The following is a 20563-nucleotide window of genomic DNA, read 5'->3' on the forward strand; positions in this document are numbered from 1 at the left end:
CATTATCCATACCTGAAAAGGCTGCCTGCTAGAAATGTTGAGGTGTTTCCTTATCCATCTGTTGCCTTGATCCCCGAATATCTGCCATAGCAGCTGTCCCCTTGTGTTACTCCAGATTCGCTGGTAGATGACCAGCCCATAAATGTGCTTTCCGAACATGTGGTAATGTAAGCGGAAGGTACAGCCCTCTGTGTCAGTGGCATTAAGGATTGGGCTGAGTAACGCAGCTCTGTTTTGGAAAACCTGTGGCTCCGAAGACTCTATGTAGAGATAATGTCCTTTAGCTGTGCCCAATGTATTATCCTTCATTGGTCCTGTATTAAGTGTTGGAGTTGGACCCTGAAACCTGGTCCAATCAAAGTCATCTTCTGTATCTTGTTCCCAGTTACAAATTCCATTTTCAAAGTTACATTGTAGTTCAGGTACTGAAATTGTCATTAAATAATAGTAAAAGATAATTAAGGACAAAAATAACTATGATTAAGAATACTAGTAGACACTTTGCTCCTGTCTAATGCAACATTAAAGTTTTTAAAGAGTGAATAAATCCTAGATAATACATGAAGTAATCATATTTTATGGACTGAAGGTGGACTTACTTTGGCCATTATTTCCCAAATACCTTTTATGCCCATCTCTTCTCCACTTCTATTACCATAACTCTAGGCAAATGATCAGGACCCCACGACTGGCTCACTGCAACGAACTTCTGACTCAGTGGATTTCAACCTTAGCCGAATGTTCCAATCACCAGTAAGCATTAAGAAATAAAACAAAACACGCCAAAGCCCAGAACTCATTTCCAGAGACGTTGATTTAGTTGTCCCAAATGGTGTAGCCAAACATCAGGATACTTTATCAACTCCCTTGATGATTCTAACAGGCAAAGCTGAGAACAGTCATATTGTAATAGGTCTCAATCTTTCAGAATCGCCTGGGCTGCATGGTAAAATTTCTTACTCCATGGGAAAGCCTGCACAAATACTAGTTTGTTAGATATGGGGTGAGGCTCAGAAATCCGTATTTTTAACAAATACTCAAGATGATTCTGATGCAGGTGTTTTCCAGACCTCACTCTGAAAAACTCTTCCCTCTGGTTCCATCCTGCCCTATTTCCAAATGCCCCTCCACACCAGTGCCAGAATGATCATCTTTCAATGGCAGTCTATCATTTTCCTTCTCTATTCAAAATCCTTTAATATATACTCATTTAATCTAAACAAATCTAAACTCCTCTATCTTTCAAGCTTCATCTTTCCCAAAGAAAAATAACTTTTTGTTCACCCCCAACTATCCTTCCTCCAGCACACGCCATCTTCCCAACGTGTCATTTTTTCCGTCTCCGTTTATGCCTAACGTTATGTCTTGTGCCTTGCCAATTATTAGCTGTGTCTCCTCAGTGGACGTCTTCTCTTCTCACTGGACTGTGGCTCCTTAAAGCTGGAGCTTTTAAACTTCTAACTCTCTTCAGCCCCCAGAAGAATTCAAAGCACTTATGAAATATTGACTAGTCCTTTATCTATTGAATACTCTACCTTAATTTCTAAGATAATATAGGAACATATTCATTTTTCAAGATACAGGGATTTTGTCCACACCAAGTATTTGTTTAGAATAAATGGGATCGAATGCACATTTGACATTACGTGGGCAGAAGGGACAGGATTTAGAATTAACGAGTACTCCCACATTTTAGCGTCATTTACATAAGTTAATATTTTGAAAAAATAAATGTCAGCTGTTCTTTAACTATTCATCTTAGTAACTGCACTTGGCGAAAAGGTGAACGAATACTCTGAAACAATAAATAAAAGCGTATGTGAATAAACGCAGCCAGGCAAGAACAGATCATCTCTCTCTAAAAACCACAGAACAGGAGCTTAGACCTAATGAAGGGAATCAAGTGAGCAAATGTCAAATGGGAGATGAGCTTTTGTTTGATATTTCCTCACTTGTGACTAATCAAGCCCAGCTGTGACGTGAACTGCGGACCCACAGCGTACTTTCCAGGTGTCAGTCTTTGGCTATGGAGCAGAAGGAGAATGTCAAGCTTCTGAGTTTCCTGACATAAAGCTGGCAGTAAAGCCGACGGATTTTTATATCGCCTGTCTTCATAGTGACTGCATGCTTAACCTTTACTTCAAAAGAGGATACATGTAACTCCGCCCTTAAATAAAAGACCATGTCCCTAAACATACTGTAGGAATATAGCATAGATTTCTGGATGTTTAATGCATTCTGTGTAATAAAGTAATATGTCTAGTTGGAAAACTGTGAGAGAAACTGACATCTAATGACACTACTATTTCCTTTCATTAATATTTAGTCATAAAAAGTATTTTGATATTATAGTTACACTGCCAATCCCACTCTACTAAGTTAATCCCGAGAAGTTTGAAGGATAATTTGCTTATTTTTAGCAACAGATCATTTTTTAAGGAGTGAGACTCGGAAAGCTTAAAAAAGATGAAAATGCTTTCTAAATTTACAAAAATAAATTATCTTTAGGACAAGTTACACTTCTTATAATAGCCATTGTGGAATTCATCAGTTTTATTTATATCCATTCAAGGTATTGCTTGTGTAATGAGATTCATGGTAATCCTGACTTCAATATGCCTGACGATATTGAAGATCACATATATGCAAAACTCTCTACAATGATTTATATGTAAATTTCTTAATGTGATGTTTCTTATGATGTACCAAGCATTTTATGGCTTTATTTCAGTATATAATTAGCCTCCCAGTTTAATAGGCACATAACTTGAATTTTAAGAATTGGTGCTATTTATGGACAAGGAATGATGCAATATTTTTTTTTCTCACTGATTTTTGTAATTAAAAAACAACAAACTGGTAGCTTCTGATTCATTTTCAGGAGCAAGTGCATTAAGCAGTATCTTGAGCTAGGTTTATTAAATTGCAAGACATATGCAATCATCATTTTTGGTATTTTAAACCAGAAACTCAGGACTTATATTTGACACCATGCTCCTTGCTCCCTACAGCCAAAATATCATCAAATGTCCCTCCTACATGTTTCCCCAAACTTTAGTCCCTCCATCACTATCACTGTAACACAGGCTGCCAACCCCTCTCCCATGGACTACAGCAATGGCCTCCTAATGGAAATCCTAAATCCGTTGTCCTCTAATCCATTCATTACACCACATCCACAGTGACATTTTTAAATATGCCAATTTTATTACACTACTTTCCTTTTTAAAAACCTTCGAATGGAGAAAAACTTCTTTAATATGGACTACAAAGATCTACAAATCTGGCCTCCTCTACATCTCCATCCTTACATTGCATGCTATTTCTCCTTCGTCTCCTTGCTCCACCTACGCTCGCTGTCTTCCATCTGCCATGCGGTCACATATCACGGCTTTTGCATACATGCTTTGACTTATTATTTTTCAGATCTCAGCTAAGTCATCACCTCTAGAAAGCCCAATGCCATTATTGCATAAAGTCACAGCACTTCTATTTGTAACTCCTGTCCTCCATTTTATATTTATTTTTTAGTTATCTATCTTCTCATTTAGACTGTAAGCTCCATGAGGTCAGGGACTCTGCATAGTTATGTTCATCATTCTATCTCTAGTATCTAGTTCATAAATATACATAATAAATACTCATGGCTTGACTAATTAATCACACATAACATTCATCAACTTTGGAACAATACTTAGTGTCTTTGGCTTGATTGGCTAGAAAACGGTGAACTAATCAAGATCACCACTATCAAAATGAGTAAGAAGGACCAAAAAATTTACTTACCACAGTCAGACTCATCAGCATAATCCCCACAATCATCCAACAGATCACATAATCGAAGCTTTTCTATGCAAGCTCTGGTATGTGGACACCAGAAATGATCTGGCCCCTCGCAGCTCTCCGCGGGGAGGGGAAGAGTACAATTTTCAAATGCAATGTCATCGATAGCTGAGACCCCATCATAAATGCCAAGACTGACTTTGTGTAGTAACAAATGGAAGGGCTGAGTAAGGCGCCCAAGCTGAATGGTTGCCTGTGACCACTGGTTGCCCTGGTTATATAATACTCTCCAGAGTACCGTGGATTCATTGGAATTTCCCACTCGGAGCAGTAGCTCAGCTGCTCCCACTGCCAGGCCATAGTTATAAAACCTGGAAAAGAGCAAACACAGGAAACGGGAATGATTTATGGGATAGACTGAATACTTAAATTTTAGACTCTTCTACTTGGTCAACAGTTAATTAATAATTAGTTATCATAATGGATGCCTTTATTTCTTGCAGTAACTGTGGTGGCCTGTGTGCAAGAGCTTATCTCCTGAGGTGCATACTCTGGTTCTCAGGACCCTGGAAACCTTTCTCAAGGAGTTCAGTCCAGAACAGAGGAGGAGTTAATTAAACTATAGTTCATCGTTGGAGGGAAAGAGTTCCTTTCATCTTAAGAAAGAACACAACAAATACCAATAATGTGCTCCTAAGTAAAATGCTAATTGTGTGACTAATGCAATAGCTATTTTTAAAGCAAAACTAGGGACAAATCATAATGTCTACTAAATGCAGAAATATGCCTGCAACCTACAGGCTGCTAGGGTAGTTGACCTTTGTTTTTAATATTTACCAGAAGGAAAGTGTGCATCCAGGACCTGTCTGGCTGAAAGTTGGGCTCTGGAGTCTAGCAATTTGTGACAAACTGCTGCTTTTCTTCAGAATGAACATAAAATACCCTATTGGGATACAAAAGCAAATCATAAGTTAACCTACTGGATTCTAAAGTGAGACATCTCTTTTTTAACCCTACACTAAGTTCCACATCCAACTAAAATTAAGACTCTACAAAAATTAAAAATCTTAGTCAAATTTGCTGTTATTAAACTATTATCTACATCTAGGTCAAAATTATGCCAAAAACAATTGGTAATTTCCACTTAATTCAACCAAAAATATATCTGTACTCCATCCCTGCTACCCACAAAGGAGTTGTTCCATGTTGACAACATAAGTATAACTGACAATATTTAACTGTGCTACCATTTGTTATAGTAACATAGAACCTTAACTGCTTCTCTTTCTCCTCTCAGACCTGACCAAAGGTAAACTGAAATAGTTACAAAAAGTGTCTGCTTGTTTCTTACCTTGAGCTGTGTTGTGAGTATGATCCTGAGGGGGGGCCTGTTCCTCAAAATCAGCAGAAAGGTTACTTCTAGAGCTCCATGTCCAGTCAAAGTTGTCACCACTAACTGCTTCAAACCAACCACAGCTATTTGCTTCAAAGTCACACATGGAAACTGAAGAACAAAAATGTGGCTCTTAGCTTGGCTCTCCAAAGTGCTCACACACTTTAAAAAGGATCAGGTTCAACGGAAATCACCTTGTTATGCTTCTCTAGGTACATTAAAGGACACATTTGAAGAAAAAAAGGATCCTATCTGATCAAAACAGAAAACAAAAACAAAAACCCCGAGTTGTGCTTTTCATACTGGAAATTGGTAAATGGCAGAATTATCAATTTAAGAATCCAATTTTGGGGGCCCAGCCTGGTGGCATAGTGGTTAAGTTCATGCACTCTGCTTCAGTGGTCCGGGGTTCTCAGGTTCAAATCCTGGGCATGGACTGACACACCACTCATCAAGCCATGCTGTGGTGGCATCCCACATACAAAATGGAGGACGATGGGCACAGATGTTAGCTAAAGTTCAACCTTCCTCAGCAAAAAAAAAAAGAAATTCAATTTTTTTTCAAATACTCTTTCTAAGAAACAGCATCATTCAGCCATATTGCTTATAGAATTGTCAAGGTCTACCTAATTTATTCTGATACTCCTGTTAGTTTCTCTGCTGCTATTACATCATCTGGAAGGCTTAATTGCTCCCACAAAATATTTTACACTAAACCATGAAAAGTCGCTACTTCTAAAAAATTTAGTATTTGAAAAATCCAGATCCATTATATTTAAATTAAGTTCACCTCTGATTTTTGTAGAGATTAATATTTCCCAAAGCATTGTATGCGTCAACTAATTTGTGCAGGGCAGAATAATTTGACCCACTTTCCAGGTAAATATGCAGAGAAATAGTCAACTTCCACAAAGACATTCTGGAGGAGGAAGAGAAGAAAAGAGGAAAAAGAGAAAGAAAAGAATGGGAAGATTTAATAATAGCATTGAATTGTAGCTAATATTTATTGAATACCTTATGTAATAGCCCCTGTACTGAATGCTTTATATAGATTTAACTTTCACAGTAGCCCTATAGGAAAGGTATTCTTATAGTTCTTTTACAGACGAAGCAAGGAAGGCTTAGGGAAATTATTATCTTAACCAAAGTCATATGATTAGGAAGTTATCGAGACAGATTGAAATCCGAATATTCTGACTCCTAGTCTAATATTCTTTCTGCAACTGTTGACAACTGTTAATTGTCATGAGAGCAGAAAAAGGATAAACCAAAAAGGCATAATCTGAATTTCCTTAGTGTGGATGTTCAGCTGTTACTACATATCCCAATGCAAAATGAGGTTTGCTTCCATTGATGATTATTACACTGGGATCTTTGGCCACTGATTATTTCTATCCAAGGATATAGTAATAAACTGCATAGATTTCCCCTGTAAAACAACTTAGGAAATAAGCAAAAAGTTTAGGGGATAACAGTATGAAGTAAATCACTCAATGAGATTATAAAATTTAAAATTATAAGGGCATTGTAACGTAATGATAAGTCATTTTCAATTTGGAAAATGCTACTGCTACATGGGGAAGAATGTGAGGTGAGTAGTAATGTTATAAACACTTCTGATTTTTTAAAATTTTCTATAAAATATCTGATTTCATAAATACATTTGCTTTCTATCAGGTTTCCTGGCCCAAAATATGGCCAACAGAGTACTTTCAAATTTTACCAAAAGTCACCAAGAATGTATGAATACACTTAAAAATAAATACTTTTAAAATGTTGCATCAAATCTAATAAGCAAAGGATAGCTATACTTCAGTTTATAGAGACCATCAGAAATCAGTAAAATAAGGAAAATACCGCTATATTTAGAATAAAGATTTCTCAAGTAAAGTTTAGAAATCTGTGGTGAAGCAAAATTAAATGCTACTCAAAAGTGAAAAATAATAATGATAATTATGAAAAGTTAGGGATAAATGCTAAGAATATTTGTTTTTGTATTTTTAAAGGCCATCTCTATTTATAAATACATAATATGCAAATAACCCATAAATATACACAGATTCCAGGGGTTTCAAACTATATAGATGTGATTTCAATCCCTGGGAAAGCAAATGTTTTTGATTCCTATTTCAGACAATCCAAAGAACAGGATCCAGGAGTTCTTATTATGCAAGTAAAGAAAGAAAACAAATTCTGCTACCGTATAATATCTATCCTGCATAGCTACCAGAAAGGAAACCTTATCATCTGCTAACCAGGGAGATAGTGCTGCGGAAATAAATGAATATTCAAACAGTAGTAAAATTTAAGAAGCTATTGCAGCAATTTTGTAGTTCTCTTATATAAGGTCCTTCAAAGATAGAGATTTTTAACAAATGATTATGCTGCTAACATTCAAATATGCCTTTCTAATATACTTTGTTCATATATGTTTAGATTTCTGTACACATTTAAAAACTCACTTCAATTGATCAGAGACGTAATAATCAGAAGAAATTAATCTTCTGGCTAGCCATTAATCAAATATATACCTCATTAGCACAGCTTTTGAAAATTATGTATTTTTCTTTCTGACTTAGAAATACATTATCCTGGGTATGTTTTAGTAATTGAGGTTCAAGGATTTTTCACTGTTTCTGGAGCATCATTACCAACCTTCTCAATTATCATCCTCAGAATCAACATAATTTGCAGGAACAATCGCAGTTACCACTTACTCAGGGTATACTGTGCACCAAGCTTTGTGCTGGGGCTGTTACATCCATAATAGGATGCCTGTTGACATAGAATTTATAAAAATTATGCTTGTCTATTCTACGGCTATGGGTAGAAAAGCTAATGACTCTAGAGCAGCTTTTAATTATTTTGTATAAAGTTACTCTTGTGGCCTCTATTAGTTATGTAAATATAATTACAGTAGCTGCCTCTGGGGAAAGGGTGTTAGGGGATATTTGGTGGACTGACAAATCGATCCATCACCCTACACTATCACTGTCATTTTTAAAGCTCTTCATCGAGGCAAAAGAAGATGAATTTATGTAGGAGCCAAGGAACCTTATGAGGGGAAAAAAATTCCAGAATCAGACTCTGTCTCATTTCAGATTCACTGTCTTAAAACTTCTTTGATGCTTGGGATGATCCCTCCAGAGGTTCATATGTAAAGAATAAACATGAAATGTACAAAAGGGAAGTGTGGGCGGATAATTTGGGCCCCAGACAAAGACTTGAAAACTTACAGGAGGGTGCTCCTTGGTATCTACTCAAAGGAGTTGAAAACTGGTGTGCTCACCAAAACCTGCACAGAGATGTTTATAATAGCTTTGTTCATAATTGCCAAAACTTGGAAACAACAAAGATATCCTTCAGTAGATGAATGGATTATGGCATATCCAGACAGTGGAATATTATTTAGCACTAAAAAGAGGTGAGCTATCAAGCCATGAAAAGACGTGGAGGAATCTTAAATGCATATCATTAAGTGAAAGAAGCCAATCTGGAAAGGCTACGTACTGCATGATTCCAACTACATGACATTCTGGAAAAGGCAAAACTATGAAGACAGTAAAACGATCAGTGGTTTTCAGGGGTTGGGGGAATGGGAGGGATGGACAGGTGGAGCACAGAGGATTTTTATGGCAATGAAACTACTCTGTATGATACCATAATGATAGAAAGATCTCATTATACATTTGTCCAAACCCATAGAATGTACAACACCAAGCGTGAACCCTAATGTAAAATTATGGACTTTGGGTAATTATGATGTGTCAGTGTAGGTTCATCAGTTGTAACAAATGTCTCACTCTGGTGGGGGATGTTGATAATAGGGGAGGCTATGGGTGTGTGGGGGTAGGTGGCATATGGGAAAACTGTATGTTTCCTTCAATTTTTCTGTGAACCTAAAACTGCTCTGAAAAAGAAGTCTTCATAATTAATTAATTAGTTAATGTAAATGTTATAAAGAAGAAAACAAAAACAAAATTTAAGGACGAAATATGTCCTAACACATCATATGGTTGAATTTCACACTCCTTCTGGTCTTAGCCACATAGACAAAAGATGCCCAGGTATAGGGGAAAAAAGAGAAATGGCTGAATATGTAAGTGGTAATTGTGAAAAGTTAGAAACCTAGAGGCCAGCTGATGGCCACCACTGTGGTTTACGAGGAGATCTGAACCACAGAGACATAAACGCAGTGTGGACGACATCCATTCAACACAAATGTCATCTTATTTGATCCTCATGAAATATAGAAAATATTATCATCCCCATGTTAGAAAGAGAAACATGAAGTTGAAAGAGGAGTAACATAATTTCTCAGTACTCATTATTATTGACAAAATTTCAACCTAGGCCTGAAGTCAAAGCTTGTGCTCTTAAAAAATTATACTGCTTCTACTAGTTACAAAGTAATAATAGGGACCGGCCCAGTGGTGCAAGCGGTTGAGTGCACGCACTCTGCTGTGGTGGCCCGGGGTTCGCCAGTTCAGATTCCAGGTGCGCACCAACGCACCACTTGTCAGGACATGCTGTGGCAGGCGTCCCATGTAGAGTGGAGGAAGATGGGCATGGATGTTGGCCCAGGGCCAGTCTTCCTTAGCAAAAAGAGGAGAATGGGCAGATGTGAGCTCAGGGCCGATCTTCCTCACAAAAAAAAAAAAGGAATAATAATGATAGCCAACATTTTATGAACAATTTTATATGCCAGGCACTGTGTTATGCGTTTTTAATGCAAGATCATACGATATCTAAATGTGGATGATCATAGGACATTCTCTGGAAGTAGATTTTAAACTATATAATAATGCTAACTATAAGTCCACTAGATCAACTCTCCTTGTTTTTTCTTAAGCTTTTTTTTTCCCTCTAGAGTTCATGACCATCCTGAAAGTTGAATGAAGAGGACAAAAGGTAATTGAGTATTCTAGCATGTTGGCTTAATTTCATTGAGGTTGTGCTTTATTTGATTAAGCAGAGGTTATTACAAACTACCAATGTATTAATACTATATATCCTATTGTAGAACATGTTCTCTACTATAGTATTTCTTCGAGTTTCAGGCTTTTCCATGCATTCAAATTGTTATATATTTGGAGTTATGATAAGGTTGAAGTAATTGAACTCTAGACTTCATCAATAGCTAATATTCATTAGTTATTTAAAACACAACATACAAAATAAGGGAGTATTTGCAAAAGTACAACGAAACAAAAAAGATGTCTATAAAAATAAATAGAAATAATTAAATCTTTTAAAGGAATACCAATGCATAAACAACTAAATAACATTTGACATTCAAAATTATTGTATTTGAAATAAGAATGATTAATTAAATTATTCTACATATGGTTTTAAGGGTTTCTATGATCTAACCAATGAAGACACTATTGGGAGACAATTCTCCATGGGTCTCTCATGTGTCTGCATGTCTTATAAGCTGGGTCATTAATTGTTCCTTTGTTTCACACCACCCTTTCAAGGATGTTTAAGTAGCCAGCAGCCATAAAAAATAGGGATAGTGACTCAGTCTACAACAGAGGGCAAGTTATTATTCTATACAATATAATAAAGATATCTCCCTCTAAAGCAAAGGTCAGATTAGTTTGTTTGAAGCTCATTATAAGAGATCTGGGTTCCATAAGCTCAGGCTTTCCTAGCTGTGATGCAAATTCATTTCATATGTATGGCTCCACCTGGGCCCCTCTGTGTTGCCCCTGGGACTCAGGAGGTAAGAGGAACCAGGGCAAACATGATGCTCATGCTGTTTGTTACGCCATCAGTAATAAAGTCCTTTGTCTCTGACCCACAAGTCTCACCTCTTCCACCAACATCCATGAAACTATGCAGGCTAACCTGTTAGCTTACAAGTAGGGTAAAGTTTCAGACCCTTCTCAGTTCCTGACACACACTACATTAAATACTATATGTATAGTGCCCACCACTAAGGACCTTAGAATCTAGTGTAGGAAATTAGAAGCAAATAAGCAACTATGATAAAATAATAACTATCATGTACTCATTCATTTATTCATTATTCATTCATCTGACAAACATTTATTGAGTACATGCTACACGTTTGGCACAGGGATAGGGTCTAAGAACACAACAGTGTAAATAGGGCAGAAGAAAACAAACAAAAAAAAAACAGTTCTCTCCTCATGGAGTTTAAATAATGGGAGTGAGGGGGTATGGACACTAGGGGAGATACTGAAAAAACAAGATAAGTAAGATATGTAATCCATTTAATGATATTAGGGCTAAAAAGAAAAAGAAAATAAGGAAGGAAAAAGTGTTATAGAGAAGGGTTGAAAATTTATAGAGGGTGATCAAGGAAGGCTTCCTAGAAAAGTTGGCAATTAGGTAAACTCCTGAAGGAAACAGGTGAGGGAGCAAGGTGTGTGGCTCTGTAGGTAAAGAATATTCAACACAGAGGGAATAGCAAGGGCGAGAGCCTTGAGGCAAGAGCATGCTTCTCATGTTCCAGAAATATCAGAGACCAAGGTATCTCCAGGAGGGTTAGAGAAGGAGAGGCATAGATAAAGCTAGAGAAGTAATTTTAATTGTTTGGCTTTAATTTTGAGTGAGATTGAAAGCAATTAGGATGTTTTAAGCAGAGGAGTGACAAAATCCTACTTAAAAGGATTCCTGTGGTGGTTGTATTGTGAAAAGATAGAAGTGGGATGGGGCAGGCAAGAAAAGAAGCAGGATTATATCCAAAAATCTAGACAACACATGGCAATGGTCTGCGCCAGGGTGGTAACATCGAAGATAAGGATGAGCCATTCTGGGTATGTTTTGAAGGTAGACATGAGCGGATTAACTGATATCAGATACGGAGTATGAGAAAAAGAGATGAATCAATATGACTTCAAAGTCTTTGACCTGAGCACTTGAAACAACGGAGGTACCATTTATTAATTGAAGACGACTTTGAAGAAACACGTTTTAGGGGCTGAGCTAACATCCATGCCAATCTTCCTCTACCTTGTATATGGGACGCTGCCACAGCACGGCTTGATAAGAGGTGTGTAGGTCCACACCCGGGATCTGAACCCGCGAACACTGGGCTGCCAAAGCAGAGCGCGTGATCTCAACCACTATGCTACTGGGCCAGCTCCTAGTTTCTTTTAAATAGTACTTTAGAACAAACTTGTTGTTGTTGTTTTATGATGAGCCCTGTAAATAGCATATGTTAAAATATTTATGAGTAATTATGGGTGCATACTGCTCTGATAGAATTATATGGTATTTGTGGAATATGTAAAAGTTATTTTTCCCAATGTCAAATTGTTTATTATGAAAGAAAGAACAAAGAAAAATATACAGTATGTCTACATCTATATATAATGTACAAATAGATGTATGTATAAGGTACAAATAGCTAATAACAAAATATCCACTTAGTAACTCTTTACTCTCTTTTGTGTAGATTATGTTAATATTAATACAATTTTTGCATTTACATGGCTTCTAAAATTTTATTAATAGGTGTTATAACAGGTTCAATATATCCCAATTAGTAATTACTATAAAATATATTCACAGGATACTAAGTCAGAAATGGATATATGGTCACACTTAATTACAAATGGTCTTTCATTTTTAGTTGGGAAAGGAAAAGAGTGAGGGAAGTTGAAAGAATCAGAAAAAGCTACATTTGAACTCTTTAGGGTTCTCTTAAAATCAGTGAATTACTTATGTCAATATGTTTTTCAATTTGAGGTTTCTCCTGAAGCTAAAGCTCGAAGAGGTACTAACTCACTTATCCATGAGGATGAGAAATCCCTAGAAATGCCGGAAGTCCCACAGTGAATTCTGAGAGGCCAACATTATTCCACCAAATAATCAATATAATTGTAATAACAACCCAAGGTGTAGGCATAAAATAACTTATAACATCAGGCATATATAATCATGTAATACAAAGGAAACATTACGTAGTGCTACATTATGAGAATATTAATAATATGGACTTGACTTGCATCTTAAAAATGGGTAAGATAATAATAAATGTGTCTCAGAGGAGACTGGGGAGCAGGATATCTTGGATAGTGAAATGTCTCTGAATTTTAACAAAATAACCTGAGTTTCAGCTTACGCCTGTTTTAGCTCTTCATATAATTGGGCTCTTACCAAGAAGTACAAAATGTTGGAGATCATTAGCTTAGTGTGAGGAAAGATATATATTAACTGAAAGTAGGTATGAATAAAAATTTAACAGGGTAGAAAAAAAGTTAACTCAAAAGAAATTCATCACTAATTTCTGCCTATTCTCAGGCAAAGAACAGTAAGTCCTTTTACAAATCACATTTTCGGTTCATCTATATTACCATAGTATATATTTAATGTGATTATTATCTCAAAAATTATTCTTCAAAAGTTTGGGTTTGTGAGATGAACATAAGTTTATTACATGTTCGTGCTATGATTTATTCTAGTTCTGTGGAAGCAGGCACAAAATGAGAGGTTACTGGATGTTTTTCCACATAAATGTGATGAAGCAGAATCTCTGTTCTTATTCAACAAAAGGGAGGGAGTTCTCTTTGTTTCTATTTCTGAACCGGTAGGGCTTTGTGATGTGCTTGAATTATTTCTTAAGAGAGAGCTAGACTAAGATATTGCTACCTTACTCTAAAATACTGTTAACCTTATTCAGATTTAAAGAGAACTTAAGAATAAGAAAGATAATATTTTTCATAAGTAACTAAAAATTTCAGTAGTAAATTAAAATTAAAAAGGAAACATGCACATTAAAAATACCCAAGGATATTTTTAGTCTAAATAGTCTAAATACAGTAATAACACAAAATAAAAATCTGAAAAATGATGTCATTTTAAATCTTTCCTCTCTTGCTAAATTGTTTTTCTTGAACACTCCTGATGCCTCAAATACCAATAGTATGAACAGTGCCCTCTAAAGTGCTTGTGTGTGTGTGTGATGAACTGAAAAAAAAGTGATGAGAAAAACTTGCAGGTTGCTTTTTCTTTGAAAAACTAAACACTCAGAATATTCTCTTTATAATGGAACTCGAAGTGGTCTTTTGAGCAAGAAAGATAAGTTTTGATTTCTAAAACGTTGTTCCAGAATTCTGCTCTATGCATGTACTGTCATGGATATAGCATGAGCTTTGGAAGAAAATGAGCTCAAGGTGGAATTTTGCCCCTGCTATTTACTGGAATTGTGATTTTTGTTGTTAGTTAATCTCTCTGAACTTCAGTTTCTCCATCTGTAAAATGACAATAGTACCAACCTCAGATACAACCTCAGATAAAATACAATGATATAGGACAGCGTCGAGGGCTAGACAAGCTCGCCTGGAAATCACAGCAGGACTGTAATGTTCCTCTGTTGAACATAAAGATTTTCACATATCACGAACCTCAAACAAGATCATTCTGTAGACGGAGAAAACCGAAGACAAAAAGAGGACCACTCTGTAATCATATCTGAGCACAGGCAAAAAGATCACTGTGCAAATTCAAAAATTGCTCAAAGATCCCACTCTTCTGGCTGACGTGAGTGACTGCTGCGTCTTTACCAATTACAGTGTTAGTTCCATTTCTCTCCCACCCCAAATAAAATTTGTTGAGATGGGCAATCATAGAATTATCCTGTTTCTTGAAAATACCCAATCCAGAGTGAATTCCTGTTACCTTGATCTTCCTACAAATCATGCAATACTGCCCAAATCCTATAACAAGTTCCTACTAACACTTTCTTGCTGAGATGCCCCACAGGTCCCCTTGGTAAGCCATTTTCCTTGTTCAGCAAGTATCAACAAACCCCAACTTTGTTACAGGTGTTTTATCTATTGTCTTTGACTGACGGGCATTAATACCCTCCGGTCTGTTCTCAATATAGAAAGCACAGTGATTCTGTCAAGTCAGATCCTATAAGTCCTCTGTTCAAAATGCCCCAATGGCTCCCCGTCTCACTCATTTAAAAGTCAGTGTCCTTACAATTACCTGTAAGGCCTTAGCTGAATGGTCCTCAATCTTGGTTGCATATTAAATCACATGGAGAGCTGTAAGAATTACTAATGCCTGGGTTCTACCCTCAACAACTGTAATTTCATTGGCCATGGCATCCAGAGTTTTAGTAGTTCTGTAGGTTCTTCTCAAATGCAGCCAAGGTGAAGAGCCACAGTGATAGATGGGCTGCTTATTTCTCCGACCTCATGCATCACCTATTATTTTTTCCCATAATCACTCTCTTCCAGCCACATCAGTCCACTTGCTATTGCTCGAACTCACCAGATATGCTCCTGTCTCAATTTCTTAGTTCCTTCTTTCTGCCTGGAACCCTCTTCCCTGAGATATCCTCAGGGCTTGTTTCCTTACCTTCTCAAGTCTTTGCTTTAATCACCTTGTCATTGAGACCTACTAGGACCACCCTATTTATAATTGCAAAGGCCTCCCCTCCATCATTCCTCCATTGCCTTTACCCACCTTTGATTTTTCTATAGCATATATCCTCTCCTAAAACAGTATGAATTTACTCATTTACTTTAGTTTCAGTATCTTCCCTATTAGGAAGAAAGCTCCAATTGGAGAGGAATGTCTGTCTGTTTAACTTATTGTGGGATCTCAGATAGTGCCTGCCATAGAACAGGCACTCAATACACACTTGTCACAAGCATCAGTGACCTTCCTTTTTCCAGAATAAAATTTTCTCATTTCTTATTTTCCCCCAAATTCTCAGCTCTATTACAGAATTAGACCTACTTAGTTGGTACCCCAATACAATCCTACTTATCAGTCCATCCATTCCTAATTTTTAGTCTCTTTTGTCACATTTCCCTAATTGTGAGTTTCTCCTTAAGTTCAGTATTTGACCCTTTAAATTTCCTTACTTATATTTCTATTTAATTACCTCTCTCAAAAGAGAGAGGTAGTTAAATATGCATTTTAATTACTTCTCTCAAAGGAGAGGTAATCATATATGCATACTTCATCTGGAATAGAAAACTTCAAGTAGTGTTGCCATGACAGAGTTTTAGTTAAAAACACTAGATCTTACTCTACACTTTCTCCTTAGTAAACCCCATCCAATATCAAAGCTTCAACTATTTTACTTATGTCAATGAACCCAATAATTATTTCTCCAACCCACTGCTCTTTTGTTAGTGCCAGAAGTGTCCAAACTACAGACAATTATGATCTCCTCCCTCAACCCTACTTCCTCTCTCTCACTCGCTCTATGTCCTGTCAAGAGAAAAACTGAGAAGTATTACTTAAAACATCTCTTTTCCCTTTCTTATAAAATTCAATCAAGTGTTTCTTTATTCTACCTTATAAATTTTTATTATGATGTATTTCTACATGTCAGTTCAGTCCATGATTATCTCTCAGCTTACTCTTAAATCCTTCTAACTGAAACCATTACTTCCACACTCTCCTCTTCAATTCATTCTACACACTGCAGCCAGAGAATAAAGATTTAAAGAACTTAGAATTCAAATTTGATCATGTAACTGCTCTAAAATCCTTAAATGGCCCCCCATTATTTAGTAGAATGTCCAAAATCATTAACAAGGTTAAGCTAGTCCCCAACAATCTCTACCTCTACCACACATACTAACTATGTGTCCATAGGAAGGTCGCAACATTCATTCTCTTTGTGCTTCACTTTTCCTAGCCATGAATTAGTTAATATATATAAATGCATTTCAAACAATGTCCAGTACAAAATAAGTAAGTACTTTATTAAGTGTGTGATAATATTTATATTATTATCATATGATCTTTCAGGCATCTTTAACTCTATACCCGAAAGAGAGAGGTTTAAATCAACAATAGAAGGAAGTGTAAATTTCACTATCTACAGTGGTGAAGTTCTGCAACGCAAGGAGACAGGGACTGCTAAGAAAACTTGGTGTTGAATACAGGAGGATCATTATACTTCCTTATACTTCTCATCACACACATTGCTACCTGAAAACAGAAACAAAATGGACAAGTATAATAGATGTGGGAGAAAAGAGAAAGACTAAGTAGTTTGGGCTTTACAAACAAAAAAATGCCACTTCTAATTTATAATTTTCAGAGTGAAGAACAATGATCTCACTGAAAAATAAAATCCAAAAGAGCTCAAAGTAATGACAGAAAAAAAATCCACTCTCTCCATGGACACCACTAATAATATAATTTATTGAAATTTAATCTTAAATAATCATAGGAAAAGACTTTCTTATTAAATACACAGATTTTGTTCTCACTAGAATTTTTAACTATAAAAGAAGAATCCTTTATATTTTATCTCTACTATCTTTATTATCTACTTTATCGTTTTATCTCCACTATCTTGAATTTCTCTGATCTAACAACGTAATTATCTACAGCAAAGATTAATCAAAATATCATGGGTTATTTACCAGATTTTACTTGTCTACAGAAATATTTTTCACTTTTGCTCTCAGTGATCAATGGCTACATAAATGAGAATGAATGGGCTTTTTCTCCACTTCTTGGTTTTATGTTACAGAAATGATGAGCCTTCACCAAAAACAACTTCCCATTCCAGTCTTTTAAAATGACCTCTGTCTAAGGAGGTTTTTTTTTTACTGGAAAACTGTGTCTGGATTGTAATTTGAGGACAATATGAAGAAGAGAATGAGAATCCCGTGTAATAAGAAAAAACAACTAGATAGCATTTTTCCCACAAGGACTTATTTACTGATAGGCATTTAATAAAAAGTAAAAGGCTCAATAATTAGCTAACTTAGGTTTATTTTGAGGTACTTTTTTTTCCTTTGTACTCAAGCCTGTAGAAAAGAGCACAAGAGAAAATAGCAGCTTATTTTCACATCTTTTATTAAAATAAAAAGCAATTTGTGGTAACAGAGGTGGCATTTTAGGAGGCCTTTAATTTTATAATTAAGTTTAAATATGCCCAATCTCAGCAAAAATACCTTCTCAAAAGAGGAGAAGGGGGGAGGGAGGAGGGCGAAAGGGGTGATTAGGCACATATGTGTGGTGACGGACTGTAATTAGTCTTTGGGTGGTGAACATGAGGTATTCTACACAGAAATAAAAATACAATAATGTACACCTGAAATTTATATAATGTTATAAACCAATGTTACTGCAATAAAAGTGAATAAATAAATAAAATAAAATAAACAACATTTTTTCAGAAAATATGTGGAAAAACACAGCTCCAATTAGAAGACACGCACATACACACACAAACATACGTTCTACAGGAGCAGAAGAAACACAGCTACAGGAAATTCAAGCTTTCTCCCAAAGCATTTCTGTGATGAAAGAAACCTGTAAGCCTCAATGCAGAATACAACAATTATTATTGGAGGGTAATGACTTAAGAAAAATACATGGAGATGGCTTCCAAAGCATCAACAAATATGAAATCACCTAGGCTCTAATCTCCATCTCAGCTATGGAAATGCCACTTTTTAATACACACATTTCTATATTTGGCAGATATAGTAGTTTGGGTAAAATATACAACCAGTATTTAAGTTTGAAAAAATAAATCAGAAAAATAATAAATCACTCCTCTTTCCTATACTGCTCAACCTGTCTGCTTAGGCTTTATTGAATTCAAATACTAAGTATTGACTTATGTGGTTTTTCCCATGAGCAGAGAGAAAAGTAGAAAATGAGAAATTGTTTAGATCTACTTTTAAGAGAAAAAGCACATGCATTTCAGGCTAAACAGTTTTCAGATAGAAAGAAATTACCGAGCTCAGAAAATGTTTTTCAGGAATATTAAAATATATGTACAATATATGCAGTTGTTTAAGAAAATTTTGGCTTTCTTACCTACATTACATAGGGTAGATTAGAACAAAATAATTTATATACATCCTGTTTATCCAATGTGGACATGAGAAAATGTATCCTGATACTATCCGACACAGGAAATCTTCATTTCACAGTGTTTAAGTTACTTTCTGGGACTAAAGCAAGCTCTATGTAAAGTAGTATTACCTATTTTAGTCTTTGAGAAAACTAAATATTTGTTCACAAAAATGGGAACTTCTGAATAGTATCTTCATGACCATGAGAGAAAAGAAAGCAAATTTCAAAATGTACTTCAAGCACAGCAAAACTGGAACCCTTCTCGTTTGCTGGTATGACTGTTCATTAACATAAAAACCTTTAGGCAAAAAAATTTGGGAAAAATGCACTGTGTCATTAAATAACCATTTAAACCAAAATTTCTACTTTTTAGAATCTATTCTAAAGAAATAATTCAAAATAACAATTTTAATCTAAGAAAAATAGAAAGATACCCTTAAAAATGATGACAGTGGCATATTGATTTCAAATAATCTGTGCAGGAGAGATGCACTTTTCAGAATACTGGGATTATTTGAACACACTTGGCCACTGACCTTGCTTTCTGCCTCCCACTTGGGCCCCCAAGCCAGTTAGGGTTTGTTCTACTGATGCCAAGTTGGGTTTGAGAGTCGAGATAATTGTAAACATTCTGTTAAATGGAAATATACAGATTATGTGTCAAAGTTCTTCATCGAGGGCAACATAAACCCAGGTATAAAATCACTCTGGCATGAACTTTCCTGATAATTCCTGTAATTCTACCATGCCCAGACAAAAATCTCTTCCAACAGTGCTTTACCCTGCAGCCCACCCCATTAGGGTCTGAGGGCCAAGGGAAGTTCTGCTGAGAGATGTTGTATCTGCCCCGCCACGTAGTTACTTCAGTTCTTCAGTTACCATGAATGAATACTGGAAAAAATTTAACATCATAGTCAGTGTGTGATATCTTTAACCTTCAAAAAAGAAAGGAAATAAGCAAGGAAAGAAGGGAGGGAGGGACGGAGGAAGGAAGGAAGACTACTTGAAATTCTGTACACCTAGGTTGCAATTTAAGTAATTGTAGTTTTCAATTATAACATAAATGAATAAGAAACATTCACTTAAATCATCCAAGGTTATCAAAATTCTGCAAAATGTCATAACCTCTACATATCCCAAATATCATTTTTTTTTTTTTTAGGAACCATTTTTGTTTTTTTGAGGAAGATCAGCCCTGAGCTAACATCTGTGCTAACCTTCCTCTTTTTGCTGAAGACCAGCTCTGAGCTAACACCTATTGCCAATCCTCTTCTTTCTTTTTTCCACCAAAGCCCCAGTAGATAGTTGTACGTCATAGCTGCACATCTTTCTAGTTGCTGTATGTGGGACGCAGCCTCAGCATGGCCCGAGAAGCAGTGCGTCGGTGCGCGCCTGGGATCCGAACCCGGGCCGCCAGTAGCGGAGCGTGTGCTCTTAACCGCTAAGCTACGGGGCAGGCCCCCAAACATCTTTTTTTAAATTCAATAAATTTTTTCTCTCTTTTACCAAAATTGGTTAAAACTTTGTACTTTTTTATAAAAAGTTAAAGATATTTCAGAGATG

At 36.1% G+C, this 20563-nt stretch overlaps 1 protein-coding gene across 6 annotated transcripts in view; it reads right to left on the reverse strand.

The window, feature by feature from the left end:
• Window positions 1-20563, reverse strand: part of MALRD1 (MAM and LDL receptor class A domain containing 1) — an 846741-nt gene that overhangs the window by 537326 nt on the left and 288852 nt on the right. For all 6 annotated transcript variants that reach the window (XM_087420773.1, XM_087420775.1, XM_087420776.1 and 3 more), the window contains 4 exons: window positions 5135-5287; window positions 4621-4726; window positions 3787-4154; window positions 13-425 (listed from right to left, as the gene is read on the reverse strand). In XM_087420773.1, coding sequence (XP_087276899.1) covers window positions 13-425; window positions 3787-4154; window positions 4621-4726; window positions 5135-5287 — 1040 coding nt within the window. The remainder of the gene's footprint in view (window positions 1-12; window positions 426-3786; window positions 4155-4620; window positions 4727-5134; window positions 5288-20563) is intronic.

This window comes from Ceratotherium simum, chromosome 32 (assembly GCF_057802395.1).
Source record: "Ceratotherium simum simum isolate JZ-2026a chromosome 32, ASM5780239v1, whole genome shotgun sequence".
Lineage (NCBI taxonomy): Eukaryota > Metazoa > Chordata > Mammalia > Perissodactyla > Rhinocerotidae > Ceratotherium > Ceratotherium simum.